This window comes from Aegilops tauschii, chromosome 6, assembly GCF_002575655.3.
Source record: "Aegilops tauschii subsp. strangulata cultivar AL8/78 chromosome 6, Aet v6.0, whole genome shotgun sequence".
Lineage (NCBI taxonomy): Eukaryota > Viridiplantae > Streptophyta > Magnoliopsida > Poales > Poaceae > Aegilops > Aegilops tauschii.
In genome coordinates this window covers 50,659,133-50,683,828 of record NC_053040.3, presented here as the reverse complement: position 1 = coordinate 50,683,828, position 24,696 = coordinate 50,659,133, and the positions used below count along the sequence as shown (strand labels likewise).

The window sequence follows — 24,696 nt, the reverse complement described above, 5'->3', positions numbered from 1 at the left end:
TATACCACAATTAAGAGAATTACATTGAAAATTATGCCAAGTAGGATTCCACATCAAAAATTCCGTTTATATCATTTACCTACTCGAGGACGAGTAGGAATTAAGCTTGGGGATGCTTGATACGTCTCCAACGTATCTATAATTTTTTATTGTTCCATGCTATATCATATTCTATTTTGGATGTTTAATGGGCTTTATTATACACTTTTATATTATTTTTGGGACTAACCTATTAACCGGAGGCCCAGCCCAAATTTTTGGGACTAACCTATTAATCGAGACCAATGAATTGTGGGTTTATGATCAAGTTTATCTATGAACAATATTTGAATCTTCTCTGAATTCTTTTATGTACGATTGGTTATCTTTGCAAGTCTCTTCGAATTATCAGTTTGGTTTGGCCTACTAGATTGATCTTTCTTGCAATGGGAGAAGTGCTTAGCTTTGGGTTCAATCTTGCGGTGTCATTTCCCAGTGACAGCAGGGGCAGCAAGGCACGTATTGTATTGTTGCCATCGAGGATAACAAGATGGGGTTTATATCATATTGCATGAGTTTATCCCTCTACATCATGTCATCTTGCTTAAAGCGTTACTCCGTTCTTATGAACTTAATACTCTAGATGCATGCTGGATAGCGGTCAATGTGTGGAGTAATAGTAGTAGATGCAGGCAGGAGTCGGTCTACTTGTCGTGGACGTGATGCCTATATACATGATCATACCTAGATATTCTCATAACTATGCTCAATTCTATCAATTGCTCGACAGTAATTTGTTCACCCACCGTAATGTTGGAAATATGCCCTAGAGGCAATAATAAATTGGTTATTATTATATTTCCTTGTTCATGATAATCGTTTATTATCCATGCTAAAATTGTATTGATAGGAAACTCAGATACATGTGTGGATACATAGACAACACCATGTCCCTAGTAAGCCTCTAGTTGACTAGCTCGTTGATCAATAGATGGTTACGGTTTCCTGCCATGGACATTGGATGTCGTTGCTAACGGGATCACATCATTAGGAGAATGATGTGATGGACAAGACCCAATCCTAAGCCTAGCACAAGATCGTGTAGTTCGTCTGCTAAAGCTTTTCTAATGTCAAGTATCATTTCCTTAGACCATGAGATTGTGCAACTCCCGGATACCGTAGGAATGCTTTGGATGTGCCAAACGTCACAACGTAACTGGGTGGCTATAAAGGTGCACTACAGGTATCTCCGAAAGTGTCTGTTGGGTTGGCACGAATCGAGACTGGGATTTGTCACTCCGTGTAAACGGAGAGGTATCTCTGGGCCCACTCGGTAGGACATCATCATAATGTGCACAATGTGACCAAGGAGTTGATCACGGGATGATGTGTTACGGAACGAGTAAAGAGACTTGCCGGTAACGAGATTGAACAAGGTATCGGGATACCGACGATCGAATCTCGGGCAAGTAACATACCGATAGACAAAGGGAATTGTATACGGATTGATTGAATCCCCGACATCGTGGTTCATCCGATGAGATCATCGTGGAACATGTGGGAGCCAACATGGGTATCCAGATCCCGCTGTTGGTTATTGACCGGAGAACGTCTCGGTCATGTCTGCATGGTTCCCGAACCCGTAGGGTCTACACACTTAAGGTTCGATGACGCTAGGGTTATAGGGAATAGATATACGTGGTTACCGAATGTTGTTCGGAGTCCCGGATGAGATCCCGGACGTCACGAGGAGTTCCGGAATGGTCCGGAGGTAAAGATTTATATATGAGAAGTCATGTTTTGGTCACCGGAAAAGTTTCGGGTGCTATCGGTAACGTACCGGGACCACCGGGAGGGTCCCGGGGGTCCACCAGGTGGGGCCACCGGCCCCAGAGGGCTGCGTGGGCCAAGTGTGGGAAGGGACCAGCCCCTAGGTGGGCTGGTGCGCCTCCCACAAGGGGCCCAGGGCGCAGGAAGGGGGGGGGGAAACCCTAGGCTCAGATGGGCCTAAGGCCCACCTAGTGGTGCGCCCCCCTCTCTCCCCCCTTGGCCGCCCCCCCAAGTCCCATCTAGGGCTGGCCGCACCCCTTGGGGGGGGAACCCTAGATGGGGGCGCAGCCCCTCCCCCTCCCCTATATATAGTGGGGGTTTTGAGGCTGCCAGAGACATGAGAACATCTCTCTCTTGGCGCAGCCCTACCCCTCTCCCTCCTCGTCTCTCGCAGTGCTTGGCGAAGCCCTGCTGGAGTACCGCGCTCCTCCACCACCACCACGCCGTCGTGCTGCTGCTGGACGGAGTCTTCCCCAACCTCTCCCTCTCTCCTTGCTGGATCAAGGCGTGGGAGACGTCACCGGGCTGCACGTGTGTTGAACGCGGAGGCGCCGTGGTTCGGCGCTTAGATCGGGATCAACCGCGATCTGTATCGCTACGAGTACGACTCCTTCATCCGCATTCTTGCAACGCTTCCGCATCGCGATCTACAAGGGTATGTAGATGCACTCCCCTTCCCCTCGTTGCTATATTACTCCATAGATTGATCTTGGTGATGCGTAGAAAATTTTGAATTTCTGCTACGTTCCACGACACGTAATACTTATGCTATCTTTAGAGAAGCCACTAGTGAAACCTATGGCCCCCGGGTCTATTCTCCATCATATTAATCTCCCGTCAACAAGCTTTTTCTGGCACTGTTTATTTTGCTTTCTTTACTTTTAGTCTTTATCATAAAAATACCAAAAATATTATATTATCATATCTATCAGATCTCACTCTCGTAAGTGACCGTGAAGGGATTGACAACCCCTTTATCGCGTTGGTTGCGAGGTTCTTATTTGTTTGTGTAGGTGCGAGGGACTTGAGCGTGGTCTCCTACTGGATTGATACATTGGTTCTAAAAAAACTGAGGGAAATACTTATGCTACTTTACTGCATCACCCTTTCCTCTTCATGGGAAAAACCAACGCAGTGCTCAAGAGGTAGCATTATCTTGCGAGCATATTCCATGTGCTGACCCGTTTCGGGCTGCAACATATCATGTTGCAGACTTTTCAGACAAAGAGTAAGGTGCGCTAGGTCGTTGTCGTGCACTCAGCCATGCCGTTGGAGTTGATGGACTCACTTTATCTTTCAAGCCTTTCGCTGTTATCTTATTTAGATGGCCTTAAGCCATATTTATTGTAAAAAGTTCTCTTTTGAGACAATCGATGTACTAAGTGTGTGATTGCACTCTGTTATAAATCCTTCAAATACTGTGTGTGTCAGCATTACCGATTCAGGGATGACACTTAAGCACAGAGATTCGACTGTTTGAGGTTGGATCGCTACATGCTGCATCTACCTTGCCTGGCCTAGCTGTCGTCGACGCCAGACAACGCCACCATCCTGCGCGAGTCCATCTCCGTGCATCGGGCGCCGAGTCTCCACTACGCCACGCCGCCGAGATCCGCCGCTATAAATGGGCAAGATGAAACACCGCTCTTCCTTTTGTCCCCTTCAGCCAGCACTTGCTCCAAAACGATGCCCCCAGGAAGGAGAACGACACCGAAAGCTCCGTCATCGTCCGATCCGGTAGACCCAGATCTAAGGTTTCCCCCGGAACATCCGAATCAGGTTGACGTGACCTGCAACGATGATGCCTCGAGAAGGGAACGATGTTGAGACGCCGCCATCGTCCGCCAAGACCGCAGTCAGGAGCGATTTTCACCGGAAGCCACGTCGTCCCGATCTCTCTCGGCTGGCTGGAACCGAGCGGAGCCTCGCCACGAAGACGTACGCCGCCGTCGGTACTCCTGCGGAGATCCGTCATCGCCTCACCGGTCCCTCCACGCGCTGCCGGTCGGCGCAAGACCAACCCGCGGCGGATCCGATCGGGGCGTTGGATCCGCAGCCACCACCGTTACCATCTCCGTACAGATCAGCCACCCCCGCCGGATGGGGCGTTGCCACCGCCGACGTCCATCTCAGGGTCGCCGCTCCGCTAGCCATGGAACTGCAGCCACCGCTGCGCGGCATAGGGTCGCCGCCCTAGCCGCCGCCCTCGGACTCCCACGAGAGGTGCCGCCCCTGCCGCCTCAGATGGGATCCCGCAGCCTCCGCCCGCCCAGGTGCCTTCGACGCCGGGCCTGCCGCCACCGCGGCCCACGCCTAGCGGTAGCGGCGGCAGGAGGAGGCGCGAGGGGTAGCCTGCGGCGCTAGGGCGTCGCCCAGGGGAGGCGACGCGAGGGGAGATTGAGTAAGGAGTACAACCCACTATTCACAAATAAATAAATAAATCGACATCATCCTTGTAACAAATGCTGTTTTTCTGGGTGAAAATTAATCTACACCCTGAACGTCGAAACCATTTTCTTTTATTTGCTTCTATTTCAATGCTTATTATCACACTCACACATGATGAACAAATGAATGAATTCGTTGCAAGAAACAGAGGACCGGTGACAAGTCGCTTGGAACCGGCAAAATCCAATTTGTTTTGAGCTGCCTCCCGCCTCACTAGACGAAATTCCAGAGCCACACCAGCGATCCGCGCCATCTCTCCCCGGATCGTTATCCTGACCGTCCATTCTGTCTAGATCCAACGGCAGGCTGCACCTTCCTCCCCTATTAAATCCCCCCTTCGCTTCCGTCTCCTACCAACAGCCGCCACCACCGCACCGCTCCTCCTCCATTTCCAAACTCCATCAGCGCCACCAATCATGTCCGGGCGCGGCAAGGGCGGGAAGGGGCTGGGCAAGGGCGGCGCGAAGCGTCACCGGAAGGTGCTGCGGGACAACATCCAGGGCATCACCAAGCCGGCGATCCGGCGGCTGGCGCGGCGGGGCGGCGTGAAGCGCATCTCGGGGCTCATCTACGAGGAGACCCGCGGCGTGCTCAAGATCTTCCTCGAGAACGTCATCCGTGACGCCGTCACCTACACCGAGCACGCCCGCCGCAAGACCGTCACCGCCATGGACGTCGTCTACGCGCTCAAGCGACAGGGCCGCACCCTCTACGGATTCGGCGGCTGATCTGCTGCTGCTGCTGCTGTTCGGTTCAGTCTCTGCTCTATGGCTTTCTTCTGAGTGCGTGCGTTGTTGTTCCATTGATCTGTGTAGTTACTGGCGATTGAATATGAATGGAATGGAATTAGCGTTCTAATGGTTTTATCTTGCCTGCATCTCTCAGATATGTTCCTGTCTGCAGTCACTACCAATTTGCGTCATCCTAATTCTTCTCAGCAATGAAGTTGGTGCACTGATTGTGGGAAAGAAAAGTGCTCTTGTAATTTGAATGTGAATAGAATGGGATGGAATCAGCGTTGTATTAGGTTGTGCAGAAACGTTCTCTGAAGTTATGTATTTTTTTGGTTTTCTTTAAACAAGTCATACTGATTTGTGTTCTAAAACTCTTGAGAGTTGAGATGGCACAATTTTAGTTTACTTGGTCATTGAATTGCCCATTGGTCAACACAAAAGCTAGCTAACTTGTACTAATGTTTAAAAAAATTCACAATCATCTTGTGGTACTTTGTCAGTTGCTAGTATTTAGGTACCACTGGGGTTTCCTCTTCTTTGATGACATGTGGCCAAGGCTTCCATGAATTTGTTAACATTTGGGTGTCAATCCTTTTATGAGTGTTGTTATAAGAAATACGACATTTGAGTTACCAAAAAAGGCTCATGACTCGCTTTAAAAATAAAGTCAAGACCACACACCAACATATATCAAGTACGCAAACAAATGGGCAGACAGAGGTGCAAAGAACAGAAAAGAAAGACATCATGCTGAGGGCATAGCTCAACAAGCCCCAAATAAAAGGAAAAAAAGGGCATTTGAGTTACTAGAGGAATATGGACATTTGATCCAGATGGCTCGTAACGTAGCAATGGAACATACTGTTTCACTACAGTATTTATAGCAAATCAAATTCCAAGATGAGTCTCCTTTTGAATACCAATTCCTTCCGTGGTATTCAGTTTTCTGGACAATTGTGTCTTCCTGTCACTCGCCGGAAAAAAACAGCCTGGATCTTAAGCCGAGGAGACAAGCATGAGTTGTGCATGTACTCCCTCTGTAAACTAATATAAGAGTGTTTAGATCACTTTACAGAGGGAGTATCTTTTTCAGACACATCATTATGAAGCAGTTTTGATATAATGATGCTCATATGGCATGGCAAATTGGCCATGACATAGTAGTGAAAGGTCTTGTATGTGTTATTTAAGAGACATAAGCACCCCTGTTTAGTAGTAACAGGGCAACTACTTAACCTGATGTCAAGATCAACGGCGGGAGCACCTCCAAATGCCGGCAGAAGTCATGTATCTGCAGAATACCTCTCTTGCATACACTTACATCAATGTTTATAAGAAAATTATGTAATCATAAAATTTAACTATTTTGTTATCCAAAATATATTTTTACTAACTAATCTAGCAAATAATTCGTGATTTATTTTCCTACATATCTTCTAAACAATGAAAATTTGTATCGGAATTGCTGTGCGTACGACCAAAAGTGCGTACAATTTCCGTATGACGTCATCTTACCCATCCATGGAATTCAATCAACGGTTGATAACGATTGTCGTACATAAATTGTACGAAATTTGTCGTACATGTAGCAGGGCTCAATTTGTATCCAGCAATACTAGAATTTGCTTCCAGCAAAATTATTTTGTCATACTAGGAACCTACTAGGAAATTCTTCGGTTGACATGTTTTTGAATTGTGTGACTAATTCTTTTTGAATTATGCAAATATATTTTTAGTAATGTCACAAACATACTTTTGAAATGCGTTGACACTTTTGAATTGTTTGATTTTTTAAATTAGAAGAACATTTTTCACATGGTCTAAACATTAATAATAATAATAGTAATGAAGAGTTTCGAGAATGCATGAAACAAATTAATTGCTATGATTTTTATTTTGAATGGTACAAGCACTTCTTAAAGAGTGCATGAACAATTTTTTTACACTCCATAAATTATTTTTAGATGCACGATGACTGATTTTCAAAATTTAAGTAAAATATTTCCCATTTCAGAAATATACATAAAAGAAATATAAAGTAAAAGAAACTATGTATACGGACGTATTACTAATGGGCCGACCCACTAAACACTGTGCCACGTCGAGATTTCGTTTCATGCAAGACCGACGGGAGCGGCTTCGCCCGCAGCGAGACACAAGCACGTTTCGCCTCAAGGAGCCTAAATGGGCCTCCCAAGCGCATGTTGATATATTATTTTGATTTGCATTTATGAAATGTGAATAAAATTTGTTTATATTTCCATGAAAACATTAATCCTCATTTAAAAATGTACATGTAGTGAATAATAAATGTTGGTGCAACTTTTAGTTTTTTTATAGTATTGTCAAAATATGTTCGGCAATTTAGAAGATGTCAGCATCTTTAAAAAATATGTTCCTATTTTTTAAGTTAATACACTGTAAGAAATGTCCCCATAATTTATAAACATATGTCTCGTAATTAATTTTTTTTTTATGAAATGTAAAAACAATGTTCGCTTAGTTTTAACAAAAATGTTTGTACCGTCAAAAAAAATTGTTCGTATAGTTTAGAAAAATGCTCATGTAGTTTTAAGAAATTTTTGAATCTCAAAAAATATTTATGACATTATAAACTATATTTTATACAATGTAGAAAAATGTTTGCATAGTTTAAACATATTTTTATGTATTATTAAAATAAATATATCAATATGTATTTGAAAAATGTTGACATGTATTCGCAATAGTTCAGAAAGTTGTATACGCAAAATGTTAAACATGTATACAAATATACCATAGGTATGAAGAAAATAGACATCAAAACATATACTTCAAAACAAATATCAGTTATTTTATTGAAAATGTGTAACCTGAATAAAAAATGTATCTAATGCATACAAAATATGTAGAATGTATATGAAAATTAGACATGTGTTAAAAAATAAAGAAGAATAAAAAAAGGAGAGACTAAAATCGAAGAAAGAGAAAAAAACAGAAAAAAAAACCCAGACACAAAGTGTGAAAACCCATAAGAAACACAGAGAAAAAAAAATTCGAGCCAGAGAGGTAAGATCAAATTACATCCTGTACGGGTCAGAAATAGCTCTCGCGTGAGACCGACGACCGCCTCACCTCAAGCAGGCTTATGGTGGGCTCACACGTTAGTATATGGCTCATTAGATTCATTCATTTCCTTAGTTTCACTTGTCCTTTTCGCTTCCCTTTTTATTCCTTATTTACATTTCGTTTATATTTCAAAATTATTGCAACATAACATTGTTTACGGGGTAGAAGACCTATCATGGGCCCACACGCCCACACGGCGCACCCTGTTCCTAGGGCGCGCTAGTAGGGCCTGTGGGGGCACACACTTACCGCCTTACCTCGATTCCACCGCCATAAATCCCTATAAATACCGAAACCCTTTGCCTTATTTTTAGAAGAATTTTATCGCGCTGCAAGTTCCTATTTTGCAAAGATCCAATCTGGAGGCCTATTCCGAAGCTCTGCCGGAGGGGCAAGCCATTGCTGGAACCTTCTTCATCAACCTTGATTCCTCCATGATGATGTGTGGGTAGTTCCATTAGGACTTTAGGGTTCGTAGTAGTACTTAGATGGTTCTCTCTCTTTTTGGATCTTCATGGAGGGCCAGACAACCCCTGCACGGCCGCACATGGTGCCCAGCACCACCACGCGTGCAGCCACCGAGCCATACCCACCACGTGGATGCTACATGAGCACCCACCTAGCAACTAGAACATGTACTACCGCCTCTAACATGCCCCTTCACACCTAATTCAAGGTTCGCAACAAGACAAAGCCACACGATGCAGTGGAGGTTGACGCGAGGCCTTCCGCGGGTAGCTTCAACGAGATGCCGTCTGCTGACTAATGCAAAATCTGGGCGAGATGAGGCCAGCCACACCAGGAAAAAATACCAATGACCCGATGACGCGTGCCGACGATGACGAGGGAAGGATGGGAAGGGAGTGTTGGCGAGGTCCCTCTTGAGCCGCCTAATCGGGGAGAGGCCGCAAGGGCTCCTTACGCGTGATAATTCAATTGTCTTACTATTACCACATTTGATTACTCTATTGTACTTTAGGTAGATCCAATAACGAATGAAAAATTGATCAGTTGCCACACTGCTCCCCAACTGGTGGAGTCTAGGTTCACCCTCCATTGACACAACACATGACAAATGATCAAACACCCAAATAAAGTGTGGCAAATGATCTAACCCCCACCATTACAAAACTAGACTAGATCTCAGTTCACAAAGGTATCACTCCGGGGGCTCAAAGTTTGAGGGGGTGTATGAATTAGACTTCCTTCGACAATTTTTTTGAGACAAATGTGTGATGTACCATAGTACACGCGGGTTCTAAACATGCTGAGTATTGGGCCTCATGGTTGCTGAACTATGGCCCATCACTACTAGAATCTCGAGCGTCCAACTTTGCCGAGTACAGAGGTATGGGATCTTGGTGAAGACGGCATCTCGACACACTATTGCCGCCACGTGTCCCGCCCCAGGGCATATGAGATCGCCGAATCCCTGCGGCCGGCTCTCGGCAAAGACATCTGCCACGTGGCAGCCGCCATCTCTATTCGTCCCGTCAAGTTACTTTTGTTTGCTGAGTCCCCGACAGGTTTTGGGCCGAGTACCCTTAGCCGAGAACTATACTCGACAAACTCTATGCCGAGTGTGAAACAGCTTTCGTCGAGTTTTTTCAGTTCTCGGCAAACTCGGAAATTCAGGTAGCGCATGAGCTACCCATGAATCTTAACAACAGAAGGAAGCTCCTTAACTATCACTAGAGGTTGTTCTAAAGAAAAACCAGAGGCCTTCTAGGGCGGCGTCTATGGTTTTGTGCCCGATGGAGTCGAGATGCGGTGGATGGGAAGGGGGTCCTAGGGGGGCGTCTATGGTTTTGTGCCCGATGGAGTCGCCCTAGGACTACGCAGGGCCGGCGGGCCGGGGGTGGTGGCCAGGTTTGTGTCTGCGAGCTGCTCTTTGAAGATTGTTAGGATATAATTTCATGTCTCGGCTTTGCGAGCTGCATTGGTTCCAACTCCAATCGAATTAATCTTCACTTATTTTTGTGTTTTTTTTCAGCGATAAGAATGAATATTCACTTGTTTTTGCAAGTGACGCTGGTTGACCTTGGGTGCAGCCGTGCAGGTAATCGAGAAGCCGACATCAAGATCGCATCGCCACACCGACTTCAATTTCCCCTGACAAAGCTGACCAGTGAAATATATAGTGTCAGACTAATCGCATCTGCACGCCAGTTTAAAAGATACTACGTATCAGCCGGGTAATTAAGAGAGCTGTCAACAAAATCTTCCATCGATGCAATTTTTTTCCTAATCTACGTAATAATCAAGCACCCTCGACATGTATTCCAGCGCTATAAATATAAGTAAATAGCCCAGGCTTCCTATCATCACACTCACTCACCCCATCTAGCTTGTGTCTTCCATTGTAGCTAGCCATCTAGCATCACCTCGCCATGGGTGCTACCAAGCTGGTCGTGTCCGCTGCCCTCCTCGTCCTTCTAAGCATAGGGCTGTCCAGCGCCATTAGGGTAGTAAACCACGCCGCCACCGCCGATGGTCAAGGCAGTGGGGGCGGAGGCGGCAGCGGGACCGGCACCAGCCAGGCCTCTGGCCACGGGTCCGGCCACGGGACGTCCGAGGCGTACGACAAGAACAGCTACGTCTACGGCTCCGGAGGAGCCCGCGGCGGCGGCAGCTGGGAAGGCAGAGAGGAGCCCGCGGCTGGTTACGGAACTGGCGGCGCATCCGGCTCGGGCCACGGCGACTCGAGTAACACGGACACCGGCGGTTTGTCCACAAACGCGAATGGCCAAGGCGGCGGTGCTGGTTCTGGAGGGAGCGCCGGGAAGGGCAGCGGCTCCGGCTCCGGCGACGGAAGCGGGTCAGGGATAGCTGATAGCTATGGACCAGACGGTTCGAGCTACGCGAACAGCGGAGGGGGAGGAGGTGGCGACGCCGGCGGTAGCGACGATGGGTTTGCCAGTGGTTCTGGAGGTGGATCAGGGAACAGCAGCGGTGAATCAACACCTTAATTTGCTAGAGGCGACCTCATTTCATTTGGCTCCAAATAATACGGCTGGCCAGCTAGCTCTGGCCACTGCCTACTGTTGTTCTATTATGTCTAGCGTGTCAACGTGTTACCCTACACGTACTGAATGTTTCTTAGAATGTTTAAGCTGTAATATTTGGCTTTTCTAGTACTAAAAGCCAGCCCATTGGCTGTTTCTGAATAGCATAATGGTATTGCACAAGTGAAGAAACTCACCCTCGAGTCCCGGAAAACACTTACCCCAGATACTTCTGCAAAGAAACTGATACACTGGTTGTAATGGTTGGAAACATGAGCAATTTACCAAAAGATTTTATTAACAGAAATACAAAATAAAGCACGACTAGTATAGCAGTGATAAAACAAATCATGCGATTTGACAAAAAGAAGGTAAACATCATCTTCATATATGAACTGTAACTAAACACATCTAGAGCAGATAGTATAGCAAGTTGCATATATGAAACAGAGTCTAACATATCTAGGGCAAACACTAGAAGAAGGAACTGTAGCAGGGTCTCTAATAAAAAGAGAAAAAACACGTACGGGACAGCAGCAGCAGAAGCACTGGACTTGGGGTCGACATCCTCTCCAGCCATGTCATCGATGAGGTTGTCGACGTCGGGGAATAAGTCGTCGTCGGGGAAGTAGTCGTCGGAGTTCGTGATGGAAAAGTCAGTAGTCGCGCGGAGCGCTCCCCAAAAGCCTTATCACCCTTCTCCCGTACAGGACTCAAAGTGGTGCAGTTTCGGAGGCCTGCTGTCCCGAACTGCGGTGCACGCCGCAAGCCGGGATGGGGAAGATCGTAGCAGTAGCTCAGTGGTCGGAAACTCTGAGGCGAGAGGGTTGTGTTGTTCTGGTGCGCCTCTCTGAGAGGAGCGACCTCCCTTTTATAGGCGCAATAGAAGGAGGCGAGAGGGCAGCGACGGGAGGCGAAACGAAGAGACGGAGATGAAGCGAATAGCCAGCAGCCGACCCGTTCGCATTCGAACTCCACTTTCACAAAAATCTTTTCAGCTTCCGTGTGACCTTTCGTATACCCATAGTGCGTGGCAAAAATTTAGACATCGGCTCGGCTCATTCCCGCAACCCGCGGCGCGGCGCGGCGCGGCGCGGCGCGGCGCGGCGAGGCGGGCGGCGGAGGAGGAGCGCGCGTGGATGTCCCTCTTGTTCTCATGCTCATACAAGTGGGGAAAGAACCTCCCTTATAAAGAGGTCCAACTCCCTCTAAGCTAGCAATGTGGGACTAAACTTTAGTTCCACCTCTTGCCTTGCACGAATGGGCTGCGTGGGCCTCTAGGATTTATTAGGAATTTCTGAAACTGCTATTGGGCTAGGCCCAAAATAGACAAAATTCCAACAATCCCCCACCAGATCCCAGAGGCACACAAAATTTGCCTTTGATTCCAAAACACTTTTTTATATACCGGTACTGCAGTGGAGACTGTTAAGTTGAACTTCCACCTAGAACTCTATGCTACACTAGTAAGCAACTTGAACAGTGGACTAGGCCTTGAACTGCAAGTTTTCTGCGAATCTAGCTTCACATAAAACCTTGACCGATACGTGGCTACCGTGGGTCTTCCCCACGGGTGGATCTTATGCGTCATACTCCGAGACCTTTCATGAGTTTACTAGAGAGAACCCTACTCTCATAGATTGCGACGTTTAACAATCAGACTCATATAGGTGCGTTCTTCAAAAGATGTTCTGCAGGACGACATCTCTGCTTCAATGAGCCACTTAGAACACATTAAGATATACATCAACCTGCCATGCAGATTAGGAGAGTATTCCATCTTCATGGAGTGGTATTGTTAATAGTAAGGATACTCTCCTCTCAGTTGATCAACAGCTTGTCTTCCACATCTAATTCACGCGATCTCCGATCACAAAGAATAGGTTACCACTGTGAACAACTCATATTGTGGGTCTCATACCCATCTCCCTCGATGCATTATCTATCACATTACGTGATAGACCCTTAGTAAAAGGATTTGCCAGATTTTTAGACGTTTGGATATAATCCAATGCAATAACTCCGGAGTTTCTCATTTTCCCGACAGACTTTAACCTTCTCTGAACGTGTCTTGATGACTTCATGTTATCCTTTGAGCTACTCACTTTCGTGATCACAGTTTGATTGTCGCAGTTCAAAAGGATACCCGGTACAGGTTTCTCAACAACTGACAAGTCATTCAAGAGCCGACGAAGCCAATCTGCTTCGACCGTAGCTGTATCTAGTGCTGTGAGTTCTGCTTCCATCGTTGACCTCGTTAAGATGGTCTGCTTGCAAGACTTCCAAGAAACAGCGCCACCTCCACGAGTGAATACATAACCGCTCGTGGCCTTTATCTCATCAGCATCTGAGATCCAGTTTGAGTCACTATACCCTTCAAGCACCTTTGGGTGCCCGGTGTAGTGAATTCCATAATTCGCAGTGCCTTTTAAATAACGCAAAACTCTCTCTAGAGCTTTCCAATGCACATCTCCTGGTTTTGAGACAAACCGACTCAGTTTGCTAACAGCAAAAGAGATTTCAGGTCTTGTAGCACTGGCTAAGTACATAAGCGAGCCAATAATCTGAGAATATTTCAATTGATATCTAGCAATTCTTCGATTCTTTCGAAGTAACACACTCGCATCATATGGTGTTGGAGAGGGCCTGCAGTCACTATAGCCAAAGCGACTCAAGATCTTTTCCACATAGCGAGATTGAAGCAATGTAATCCCACCATCATCGTCTCTGAACAACTTGATGTTCAGAATAACATCAGCCACTCCTAAATCCTTCATCTCAAAACAACGAGATAGAAAATCCTTGACCTCCTTAATAACATTCAGATTTGTTCTGAAAATCAGTATGTCATCAACATACAAGCAAAGGATAACTCCCTCGCCCCCACCATGGCGATAGTACACACATTTGTCAGCTTCGCTTACAACAAAGCCTGCAGTTGTTAAAGTTCTTTCAAACTTCTCGTGCCACTGTTTGGGTGCTTCCTTGAGTCCATACAAAGACTTCAGCAACTTGCACACTTTTCCTTCCTGACCATCTAGTACAAACCCATCTGGTTGTTCCATATAAATTTCCTCGTCCAACTCTCCATTTAGGAAAGCAGTCTTAACATCCATTTGATGAACGAGAAGACCATGTGAGGCAGCTAGTGAAAGTAGAACTCGAATAGTGGTCAGTCGAGCCACAAGTGAGTAAGTATCAAAGAAGTCTTCACCTTCCTTTTGGGTATAACCCTTAGCCACAAGCCGAGCCTTGTACTTTTCAATAGTACCATCAGACCTAAGCTTCTTCTTGAATACCCATTTGCATCCTATAGGTTTGCACCCATAAGGACGATCAGTTATCTCCCAAGTTTCATTCGCCAAGATGGAATCCATCTCGCTACGAACCTCTTCCTTTCAGTAGTCAGCATCTTCAGATCCATAGGCCTCTGAAATAGAACTGGGAGTATCATCTATGAGATACACAAGAAAATCATCACCAAAGGACTTTGCAGTCCTCTGTCTCTTGCTCCTAGTAGGAACTTCATTGTTCTCCTCCACAGGACTTTCAAAGTGTTCCATCGAAATTGCAGGTTCAGTAATTGTAACTGGTTCCTGATTCGATGAACTAGGCATCTCCTGATTAGATGAGGTAGTCATATCCTTCATGGGAAAGATATCTTCAAAGAAAGTCGCATCATTCGACTCCATGATCGTACCGACATGCATGTCAGGTACCTCAGATTTTACAACCAAGAATCTGTAACCAATGCTATGAAAAGCATATCCCAGGAAAACACAATCCACGGTCTTTGGTCCAAGCTTGCGCTTCTTTGGAATTGGCACATTGACTTTCGCCAAACAACCCCAGGTTTGTAGATAAGAGAGTTTTAATCTTTTCTTCTCCCATTCCTCAAATGGAGTTATCTCTTTATTCTTTGTGGGAACTCGGTTTAGGACATGACATGCAGTCAATATCGCCTCCCCCCACCATGCCTTGGAGAGACCCGATGTGTCTAACATGGCGTTAACCAAATCTGTTAGAGTACGGTTCTTTCTTTCGGCCACACCATTTGACTGAGGTGAATAGGGAGGCGTCCTCTCATGGATTATACCACGTTCCGCACAAAAAGCATCAAATTCATTGGAAAAATACTCTCCACCACGGTCGGACCTAAGCCTCTTGATTTTCCGATCAAGTTGGTTTTCCACTTCAGCTTTATAGATCTTGAAAAAGTTCAAAGCCTCATCCTTAGATTTCAGAAGATACACACGGCAGTATCTAGTGGAGTCGTCAATTAACGTCATGAAATATTTCTTTCCACCTTTTGTCAAAACACCATTCATTTCACATAGATCTGAATGTATGAGCTCTAGTGGTGCAAGATTTCTCGTTTCCGCAGTCGTGTGAGACTTACGAGGTTGCTTAGCTTGCACACAAACTTGACACTTAGATCCCTTGACAGTGGTGAAACTAGGGATTAAGTTCAACTTCGCTAGTCGCGACATGCAACCAAAGTTAACATGACAAAGACGTGAATGCCACACATTTGATTCACTATTGTTGCAAACATGATTAACAACTTTATTGCAAACGTCTGACAAGGATAAACGAAACAGGCCTCCTGACTCATAGCCTTTACCAACAAAGGTTCCATACTTGGATATTACAAATTTATTCGACTCAAAGACATGCTTATAGCCATCTCTACACAGAAGAGATCCGCTAACAAGATTTTTATTGACGGAGGAGACATAATGCACGTTCTTCAGCCGCACGATCTTCCCCGAAGTAAACTTCAGATCGACCGTGCCAACACCACGAACAGAAGCACTTGAACCGTTGCCCATCAGCACGGTTGAAGTTCCTGTAGTCTGATAAGACGAAAACATGGAAATATCACTGCATACATGCACATTAGCACCCGTGTCAATCAACCAATCAGGAGAATGACATACTGAAAGAATAGTGGGAAATATACCATACCCAACATCCTTCATGTCAGTGTCTCCAATGACAACATTAGCGGTCTTGCCGCCTTTCCCAGGATGATGCTTGTCATAGCGATTAGGGCAAGTACGAGCCCAATGATCAGGATTCCCACACACATGACAAACACCTTTCTTCTTGTCATTCTTCTTCTTGAAGTTCGTGTGTTGCACAGCCTTGTTCTTCCCATCAAACTTTGCTTTACCATCAAACTTGCCCTTGTTCTTGAACTTGTGGGGCTGGAAGTTCTTCTTCTGTACCAGATTGGCACTAGATCCTCCCTCAATACCTCGAGCACGTGTGTCCTTTGCTCTCGCCTTCTCTTCCACATCAAGAGTGCCAATGAGATCCGGGACGGAAAACTCCTGTCTCTTATGCTTCAGTAAGGTAGCAAAGTTCCTCCACGAAGGAGGAAGCTTAGTGATGATACCTCCGGCAACAAACTTGTCCGGGAGCATACAACTGAAGTGCTCAAGTTCTCTAGCAAATGACTGTATCTCATGAGCTTGCTCGACCACGGAGCGCTCTTCAGTCATCTTGTAATCATAGAATTGCTCCATGATGTACAGCTCAGTGCCAGCATCCGAGACCCCAAACTTGGCCTCGGGTGCATCCCACATATCTTTTCCATTATCAATTGACGCATAAGCATCAACTATGTTCTCACCAAGAACACTCAAGAGAGCAGCATTAAACAGAGTATCCATTTTCTGAAAAGCTTGTGCCTGTTGAGCATCAAGCTCTCCTTCAGGTTTGCCAAGAGTGGCGTCATAGCAACTCATGGTTTGAAACCATAAGACTGCTCTCACGCGCCACCTCTTATAGTGGATACCCTCAAACATAGGAGGTCTCATGGAAGCAGCAAAACCACTCGGGGTAAATTGCCTATAATAAGGTTTTTGGGTTGTTGGAAATATGAGCAATTTACCAAAAGATTTTATTAACAGAAATACTAGATAAAGCATGACTAGTATAGCAGTGATAAAACAAGTCATGCGATTTGACAAAGAGAAGGTAAACATCATCTTCATATATGAACTGTAACTAAACACATCTAGAGCAGATAGTATAGCCAGTTGCATATATGAAACAGAGTCTAACATATCTAGGGCAAACACTAGAAGAAGGAACTGTAGCAGGGTCTCTAATAAAAAGAGGAAGAACACGTACGGGACAGCAGCAGCAGAAGCACTGGACTTGGGGTCGACATCCTCTCCAGCCATGTCGTCGATGAGGTTGTCGACATCGGGGAATAAGTCGTCGTCGGGGAAGTAGTCGTCAGAGTCCGTGATGGAAAAGTCAGTAGTCGCGCGGAGCGCTCCCCAAAAGCCTTATCACCCTTCTCCCGTACAGGACTCAAAGTGGTGCGGTTTCGGAGGCCTGCTGCCCCGAACTGCGGTGCACGCCGCAAGCCGGGATGGGGAAGATCGTAGCAGTAGCTCAGTGGTCGGAAACTCTGAGGCGAGAGGGTTGTGTTGTTCTGGTGCGCCTCTCTGAGAGGAGCGACCTCCCTTTTATAGGCGCAAGAGAAGGAGGCGAGAGGGCAGCGACGGGAGGCGAAACGAAGAGACGGAGATGAAGCGAATAGCCAGCAGCCGACCCGTTCGCATTCGAACTCCACTTTCACAAAAATCTTTTCAGCTTCCGTGTGACCTTTCGTATACCCATAGTGCGTGGCAAAAATTTAGACATCGGCTCGGCTCATTCCCGCAACCCGCGGCGCGGCGCGGCGAGGCGGGCGGCGGAGGAGGAGCGCGCGTGGATGTCCCTCTTGTTCTCATGCTCATACAAGTGGGGAAAGAACCTCCCTTATAAAGAGGTCCAACTCCCTCTAAGCTAGCAATGTGGGACTAAACTTTAGTTCCACCTCTTGCCTTGCACGAATGGGCTGCGTGGGCCTCTAGGATTTATTAGGAATTTCTGAAACTGCTATTGGGCTAGGCCCAAAATAGACAAAATTCCAACAATCCCCCACCAGATCCCAGAGGCACACAAAATTTGCCTTTGATTCCAAAACACTTTTTTATATACCGGTACTGCAGTGGAGACTGTTAAGTTGAACTTCCACCTAGAACTCTATGCTACACTAGTAAGCAACTTGAACAGTGGACTAGGCCTTGAACTACAAGTTTTCTGCGAATCTAGCTTCACATAAAACCTTGACCGATACGTGGCTACCGTGGGTCTTCCCCACGGGTGGATCTTATGCGTCATACTCCGAGACCTTTCATGAGTTTACTAGAGAGAACCCTACTCTCATAGATTGCGACGTTTAACAATCAGACTCATATAGGTGCGTTCTTCAAAAGATGTTCTGCAGGACGACATCTCTGCTTCAATGAGCCACTTAGAACACATTAAGATATACATCAACCTGCCATGCAGATTAGGAGAGTATTCCATCTTCATGGAGTGGTATTGTTAATAGTAAGGATACTCTCCTCTCAGTTGATCAACAGCTTGTCTTCCACATCTAATTCACGCGATCTCCGATCACAAAGAATAGGTTACCACTGTGAACAACTCATATTGTGGGTCTCATACCCATCTCCCTCGATGCATTATCTATCACATTACGTGATAGACCCTTAGTAAAAGGATTTGCCAGATTTTTAGACGTTTGGATATAATCCAATGCAATAACTCCGGAGTTTCTCATTTTCCCGACAGACTTTAACCTTCTCTGAACGTGTCTTGATGACTTCATGTTATCCTTTGAGCTACTCACTTTCGTGATCACAGTTTGATTGTCGCAGTTCATAAGGATACCCGGTACAGGTTTCTCAACAACTGACAAGTCATTCAAGACCGACGAAGCCAATCTGCTTCGACCGTAGCTGTATCTAGTGCTGTGAGTTCTGCTTCCATCGTTGACCTCGTTAAGATGGTCTGCTTGCAAGACTTCCAAGAAACAGCGCCACCTCCACGAGTGAATACATAACCGCTCGTGGCCTTTATCTCATCAGCATCTGAGATCCAGTTTGAGTCACTATACCCTTCAAGCACCTTTGGGTGCCCGGTGTAGTGAATTCCATAATTCGCAGTGCCTTTTAAATAACGCAAAACTCTCTCTAGAGCTTTCCAATGCACATCTCCTGGTTTTGAGACAAACCGACTCAGTTTGCTAACAGCAAAAGAGATTTCAGGTCTTGTAGCACTGGCTAAGTACATAAGCGAGCCAATAATCTGAGAATATTTCAATTGATCTCTAGCAATTCTTTGATTCTTTCGAAGTAACACGCTCGCATTATATGGTGTTGGAGAGGGCCTGCAGTCACTATAGCCAAAGCGACTCAAGATCTTTTCCACATAGTGAGATTGAAGCAATGTAATCCCACCATCATCGTCTCTGAACAACTTGATGTTCAGAATAACATCAGCCACTCCTAAATCCTTCATCTCAAAACAACGAGATAGGAAATCCTTGACCTCCTTAATAACATTCAGATTTGTTCCGAAAATCAGTATGTCATCAACATACAAGCAAAGGATAACTCCCTCGCCCCCACCATGGCGATAGTACACACATTTGTCAGCTTCGTTTACAACAAAGCCTGCAGTTGTTAAAGTTCTTTCAAACTTCTCGTGCCACTGTTTAGGTGCTTGCTTGAGTCCATACAAAGACTTCAGCAACTTGCACACTTTTCCTTCCTGACCATCTAGTACAAACCCATCTGGTTGTTCCATATAAATTTCCTCGTCCAACTCTCCATTTAGGAAAGCAGTCTTAACATCCATTTGATGAACGAGAAGACCATGTGAGGCAGCTAGTGAAAGTAGAACTCGAATAGTGGTCAGTCGAGCCACAGGTGAGTAAGTATCAAAGAAGTCTTCACCTTCCTTTTGGGTATAACCCTTAGCCACAAGCCGAGCCTTGTACTTTTTAATAGTACCATCAGGCCTAAGCTTCTTCTTGAATACCCATTTGCATCCTATAGGTTTGCACCCATAAGGACGATCAGTTATCTCCCAAGTTTCATTCGCCAAGATGGAATCCATCTCGCTACAAACCGCTTCCTTCCAATAGTCAGCATCTTCAGATGCATAGGCCTCTGAAATAGAACTGGGAGTATCATCTATGAGATACACAAGAAAATCATCACCAAAGGACTTTGCAGTCCTCTGTCTCTTGCTCCTAGTAGGAACTTCATTGTTCTCCTCCACAGGACTTTCAAAGTGTTCCATCAAAATTGCAGGTTCAGTAATTGTAACTGGTTCCTGATTCGATGAACTAGGCATCTCTTGATTAGATGAGGTAGTCATATCCTTCATGGGAAAGATATCTTCAAAGAAAGTCGCATCATTCGACTCCATGATCGTACCGACATGCATGTCAGGTACCTCAGATTTTATAACCAAGAATCTGTAACCAATGCTATGAAAAGCATATCCCAGGAAAACACAATCCACGGTCTTTGGTCCAAGCTTGCGCTTCTTTGGAATTGACACATTGACTTTCGCCAAACAACCCCAGGTTTGTAGATAAGAGAGTTTTAATCTTTTCTTCTCCCATTCCTCAAATGGAGTTATCTCTTTATTCTTTATGGGAACTCGGTTTAGGACATGACATGCAGTCAATATCGCCTCCCCCCACCATGCCTTGGAGAGACCCGATGTGTCTAACATGGCGTTAACCAAATCTGTTAGAGTACGGTTCTTTCTTTCGGCCACACCATTTGACTGAGGTGAATAGGGAGGCGTCCTCTCATGGATTATACCACGTTCCGCACAAAAAGCATCAAATTCATTGGAAAAATACTCTCCACCACGGTCGGACCTAAGCCTCTTGATTTTCCGATCAAGTTGGTTTTCCACTTCAGCTTTATAGATCTTGAAAAAGTTCAAAGCCTCATCCTTAGATTTCAGAAGATACACATGGCAGTATCTAGTGGAGTCGTCAATTAACGTCATGAAATATTTCTTTCCACCTTTTGTCAAAACACCATTCATTTCACATAGATCTGAATGTATGAGCTCTAGTGGTGCAAGATTTCTCGTTTCCGCAGTCGTGTGAGACTTACGAGGTTGCTTAGCTTGCACACAAACTTGACACTTAGATCCCTTGACAGTGGTGAAACTAGGGATTAAGTTCAACTTCGCTAGTCGCGACATGCAACCAAAGTTAACATGACAAAGACGTGAATGCCACACATTTGATTCACTATTGTTGCAAACATGATTAACAACTTTATTGCAAACGTCTGACAAGGATAAACGAAACAGGCCTCCTGACTCATAGCCTTTACCAACAAAGGTTCCATACTTGGATATTACAAATTTATTCGACTCAAAGACATGCTTATAGCCATCTCTACACAGAAGAGATCCGCTAACAAGATTTTTATTGACGGAGGAGACATAATGCACGTTCTTCAGCCGCACGATCTTCCCCGAAGTAAACTTCAGATCGACTGTGCCAACACCACGAACAGAAGCACTTGAACCGTTGCCCATCAGCACGGTTGAAGTCCCTGTAGTCTGATAAGACGAAAACATGGAAATATCACTGCATACATGCACATTAGCACCCGTGTCAATCAACCAATCAGGAGAATGACATACTGAAAGAATAGTGGGAAATATACCATACCCAACATCCTTCATGTCAGTGTCTCCAATGACAACATTAGCGGTCTTGCCGCCTTTCCCAGGATGATGCTTGTCATAGCGATTAGGGCAAGTAGGAGCCCAATGATCAGGATCCCCACACACATGACAAACACCTTTCTTCTTGTCATTCTTCTTCTTGAAGTTCGTGTGTTGCACAGCCTTGTTCTTCCCATCAAACTTTGCTTTACCATCAAACTTGCCCTTGTTCTTGAACTTGTGGGGCTGGAAGTTCTTCTTCTGTACCAGATTGGCACTAGATCCTCCCTCAATACCTCGAGCACGTGTGTCCTTTGCTCTCGCCTTCTCTTCCACATCAAGAGTGCCAATGAGATCCGGGACGGAAAACTCCTGTCTCTTATGCTTCAGTAAGGTAGCAAAGTTCCTCCACGAAGGAGGAAGCTTAGTGATGATACCTCCGGCAACAAACTTGTCCGGGAGCATACAACTGAAGTGCTCAAGTTCTCTAGCAAATGACTGTATCTCATGAGCTTGCTCGACCACGGAGCGCTCTTCAGTCATCTTGTAATCATAGAATTGCTCCATGATGTACAGCTCAGTGCCAGCATCCGAGACCCCAAACTTGGCCTCGGGTGCATCCCACATATCTTTTCCATTATCAATTGACGCATAAGCATCAACTATGTTCTCACCAAGAACACTCAAGAGAGCAACATTAAACAGAGTATCCATTTTCTGAAAAGCTTGTGCCTGTTGAGCATCAAGCTCTCCTTCAGGTTTGCCAAGAGTGGCGTCATAGCAACTCATGGTTTGAAACCATAAGACTGCTCTCACGCGCCACCTCTTATAGTGGATACCCTCAAACATAGGAGGTCTCATGGAAGCAGCAAAACCACTCGGGGTAAATTGCCTATAATAAGGTTTTTGGGTTGTTGGAAATATGAGCAATTTACCAAAAGATTTTATTAACAGAAATACTAGATAAAGCATGACTAGTATAGCAGTGATAAAACAAGTCATGCGATTTGACAAAGAGAAGGTAAACATCATCTTCATATATGAACTGTAACTAAACACATCTAGAGCAGATAGTATAGCCAGTTGCATATATGAAACAGAGTCTAACATATCTAGGGCAAACACTAGAAGAAGGAACTGTAGCAGGGTCTCTAATAAAAAGAGGAAGAACACGTACGGGACAACAGCAGCAGAAGCACTGGACTTGGGGTCGACATCCTCTCCAGCCATGTCGTCGATGAGGTTGTCGACGTTGGGGAAGTAGTTGTCGGAGTCCGTGATGGAAAAGTCAGTAGTCGCGCGGAGCGCTCCCCAAAAACCTTATCACCCTTCTCCCGTATAGGACTCAAAGTGGTGCGGTTTTGGAGGCCTACTGTCCCGACCTGCGGTGCACGCCGCAAGCCGGGATGGGGAAGATCGTAGGAGTAGCTCAGTGGTCGGAAACTCTGAGGCGAGAGGGTTGTGTTGTTCTGGTGCGCCTCTCTGAGAGGAGCGACCTCCCTTTTATAGGCGCAAGAGAAGGAGGCGAGAGGCCAGCGACGGGAGGCGAAACGAAGAGACAGAGATGAAGCGAACAACCATCGTTCGCACTCCACTTTCGCTTTCAGCTTCCGTGTGACCTTTCGTATACCCATAGTGCGTGGCAAAAATTTAGACATCGGCTCGGCTCATTCCCGCAACCCGCGGCGCGGCGAGGCGGGGCGTGGCGAGGTGGCGGCGGAGGAGGAGCGCGCGTGGATGTCCCTCTTGTTCTCATGCTTATACAAGTGGGGAAAGAACCTCCCTTATAAAGAGGTCCAACTCCCTCTAAACTAGCAATGTGGGACTAAACTTTAGTTTCACCTCTTGCCTTGCACGAATGGGCTGCGTGGGCCTCTAGGATTTATTAGGAATTTCTGAAACTGCTATTGGGCTAGGCCCGAAATAGACAAAATTCCAGCAGTAATTGGAAACTCGATTTGGAATAATAGAAATTCTAGCTGAAAATAATAAACAGAACTGATTTTTCATCCAACATGACTGGGATTCGGCTCATACAGGCCCACTCTTTGGATCTCTCCCACCCTCCCAAATCCCAATCGTGTCATGTAAAAATGCCTAAGAAACCTGGATCCGATCCCTCCCGACATGTTTCATATACCTTTCCCCCTCTGCATATCCCCATCAAAAATGATATTATCTTTAACACCACTAGCATGAGGAAGTGTTTGTAATTTTTTTAAAGATCTCTTCCATGGTATATGTAAGTCCTCATTTTAAGTTGAGCAAGGCTATGTACTTCTCTAGACATTCAATGCATGTTTTTAAGGAAGGTATTTGGCCAAAAATAATGCATAAGATGCCTCTAAACAATTTGGGCCCCTAGATGGAAGATTATAGAACCCGCTCTTAGAACTTCCTTCTAGTGAAAAAACATTAACCTGAGCATCAGAAAAATATGGGTTGATGTCTTAGCGAAAAAAAAAATCTCCTCAGTTATATCCATATGAGCAAAAAAAAATCTTATACTATTATTTTCCAAAAGAATTACCCCCCCCACACACACAGAGACCCACACCCACCTAATAAGCACCCCAATTTGCCAATTCCTCCGTCCTTAAACCTAATTCCCGTACACCGCCACCTTGAGCCTCTAGAACTATGTTAAGCTAATGCGAAATAAAATCAAATAAAGAAAATCCATGAAGCTACTGGTTACAAGGCAAAACCAGAAAAATTCATTAAGGCTCCCTACATCGCGCATTCTCCATAGATGGATCAATATTGTATGTAACATAAGGACCTCCACATCACGCCATAGATGCAATTTAGTCGGTGACACGCCAACAATGTCTCTTTTGATGCCATCCTCGATACATAATGTGTGCATTACTTTGGGCTATATAAAACTGTTGGTATGATGTCATATTTAACAAACAAACCATTACAACAATTTTGTAGGTCATCTTTTGGGCATCTGTACGGATTCGTACATGGTTGTTACTCAGCCATGCGAAAGTTAGGGAGCTTATGCCTATGGGTGCAACCGCCGGGAG

At 45.5% G+C, this 24,696-nt stretch overlaps 1 protein-coding gene across 1 annotated transcript; it reads left to right on the top strand.

Moving 5' to 3' along the window:
* Positions 1-4,601: 4,601 nt before the first annotated feature.
* LOC109731478 (histone H4) lies at positions 4,602-5,123 on the top strand. Its single transcript, XM_020290652.4, has one exon. It carries the CDS (start codon positions 4,674-4,676, stop codon positions 4,983-4,985), a length of 312 nt encoding a protein of 103 aa, XP_020146241.1. The 5' UTR covers positions 4,602-4,673; the 3' UTR covers positions 4,986-5,123.
* The last annotated feature ends 19,573 nt before the right edge of the window (positions 5,124-24,696 follow it).

Bases quoted from the DNA above. Each gene is read 5' to 3' on its own strand.
- LOC109731478 (XM_020290652.4), top strand. From the start codon at position 4,674: ATGTCCGGGCGCGGCAAGGGCGGGAAGGGGCTGGGCAAGGGCGGCGCG.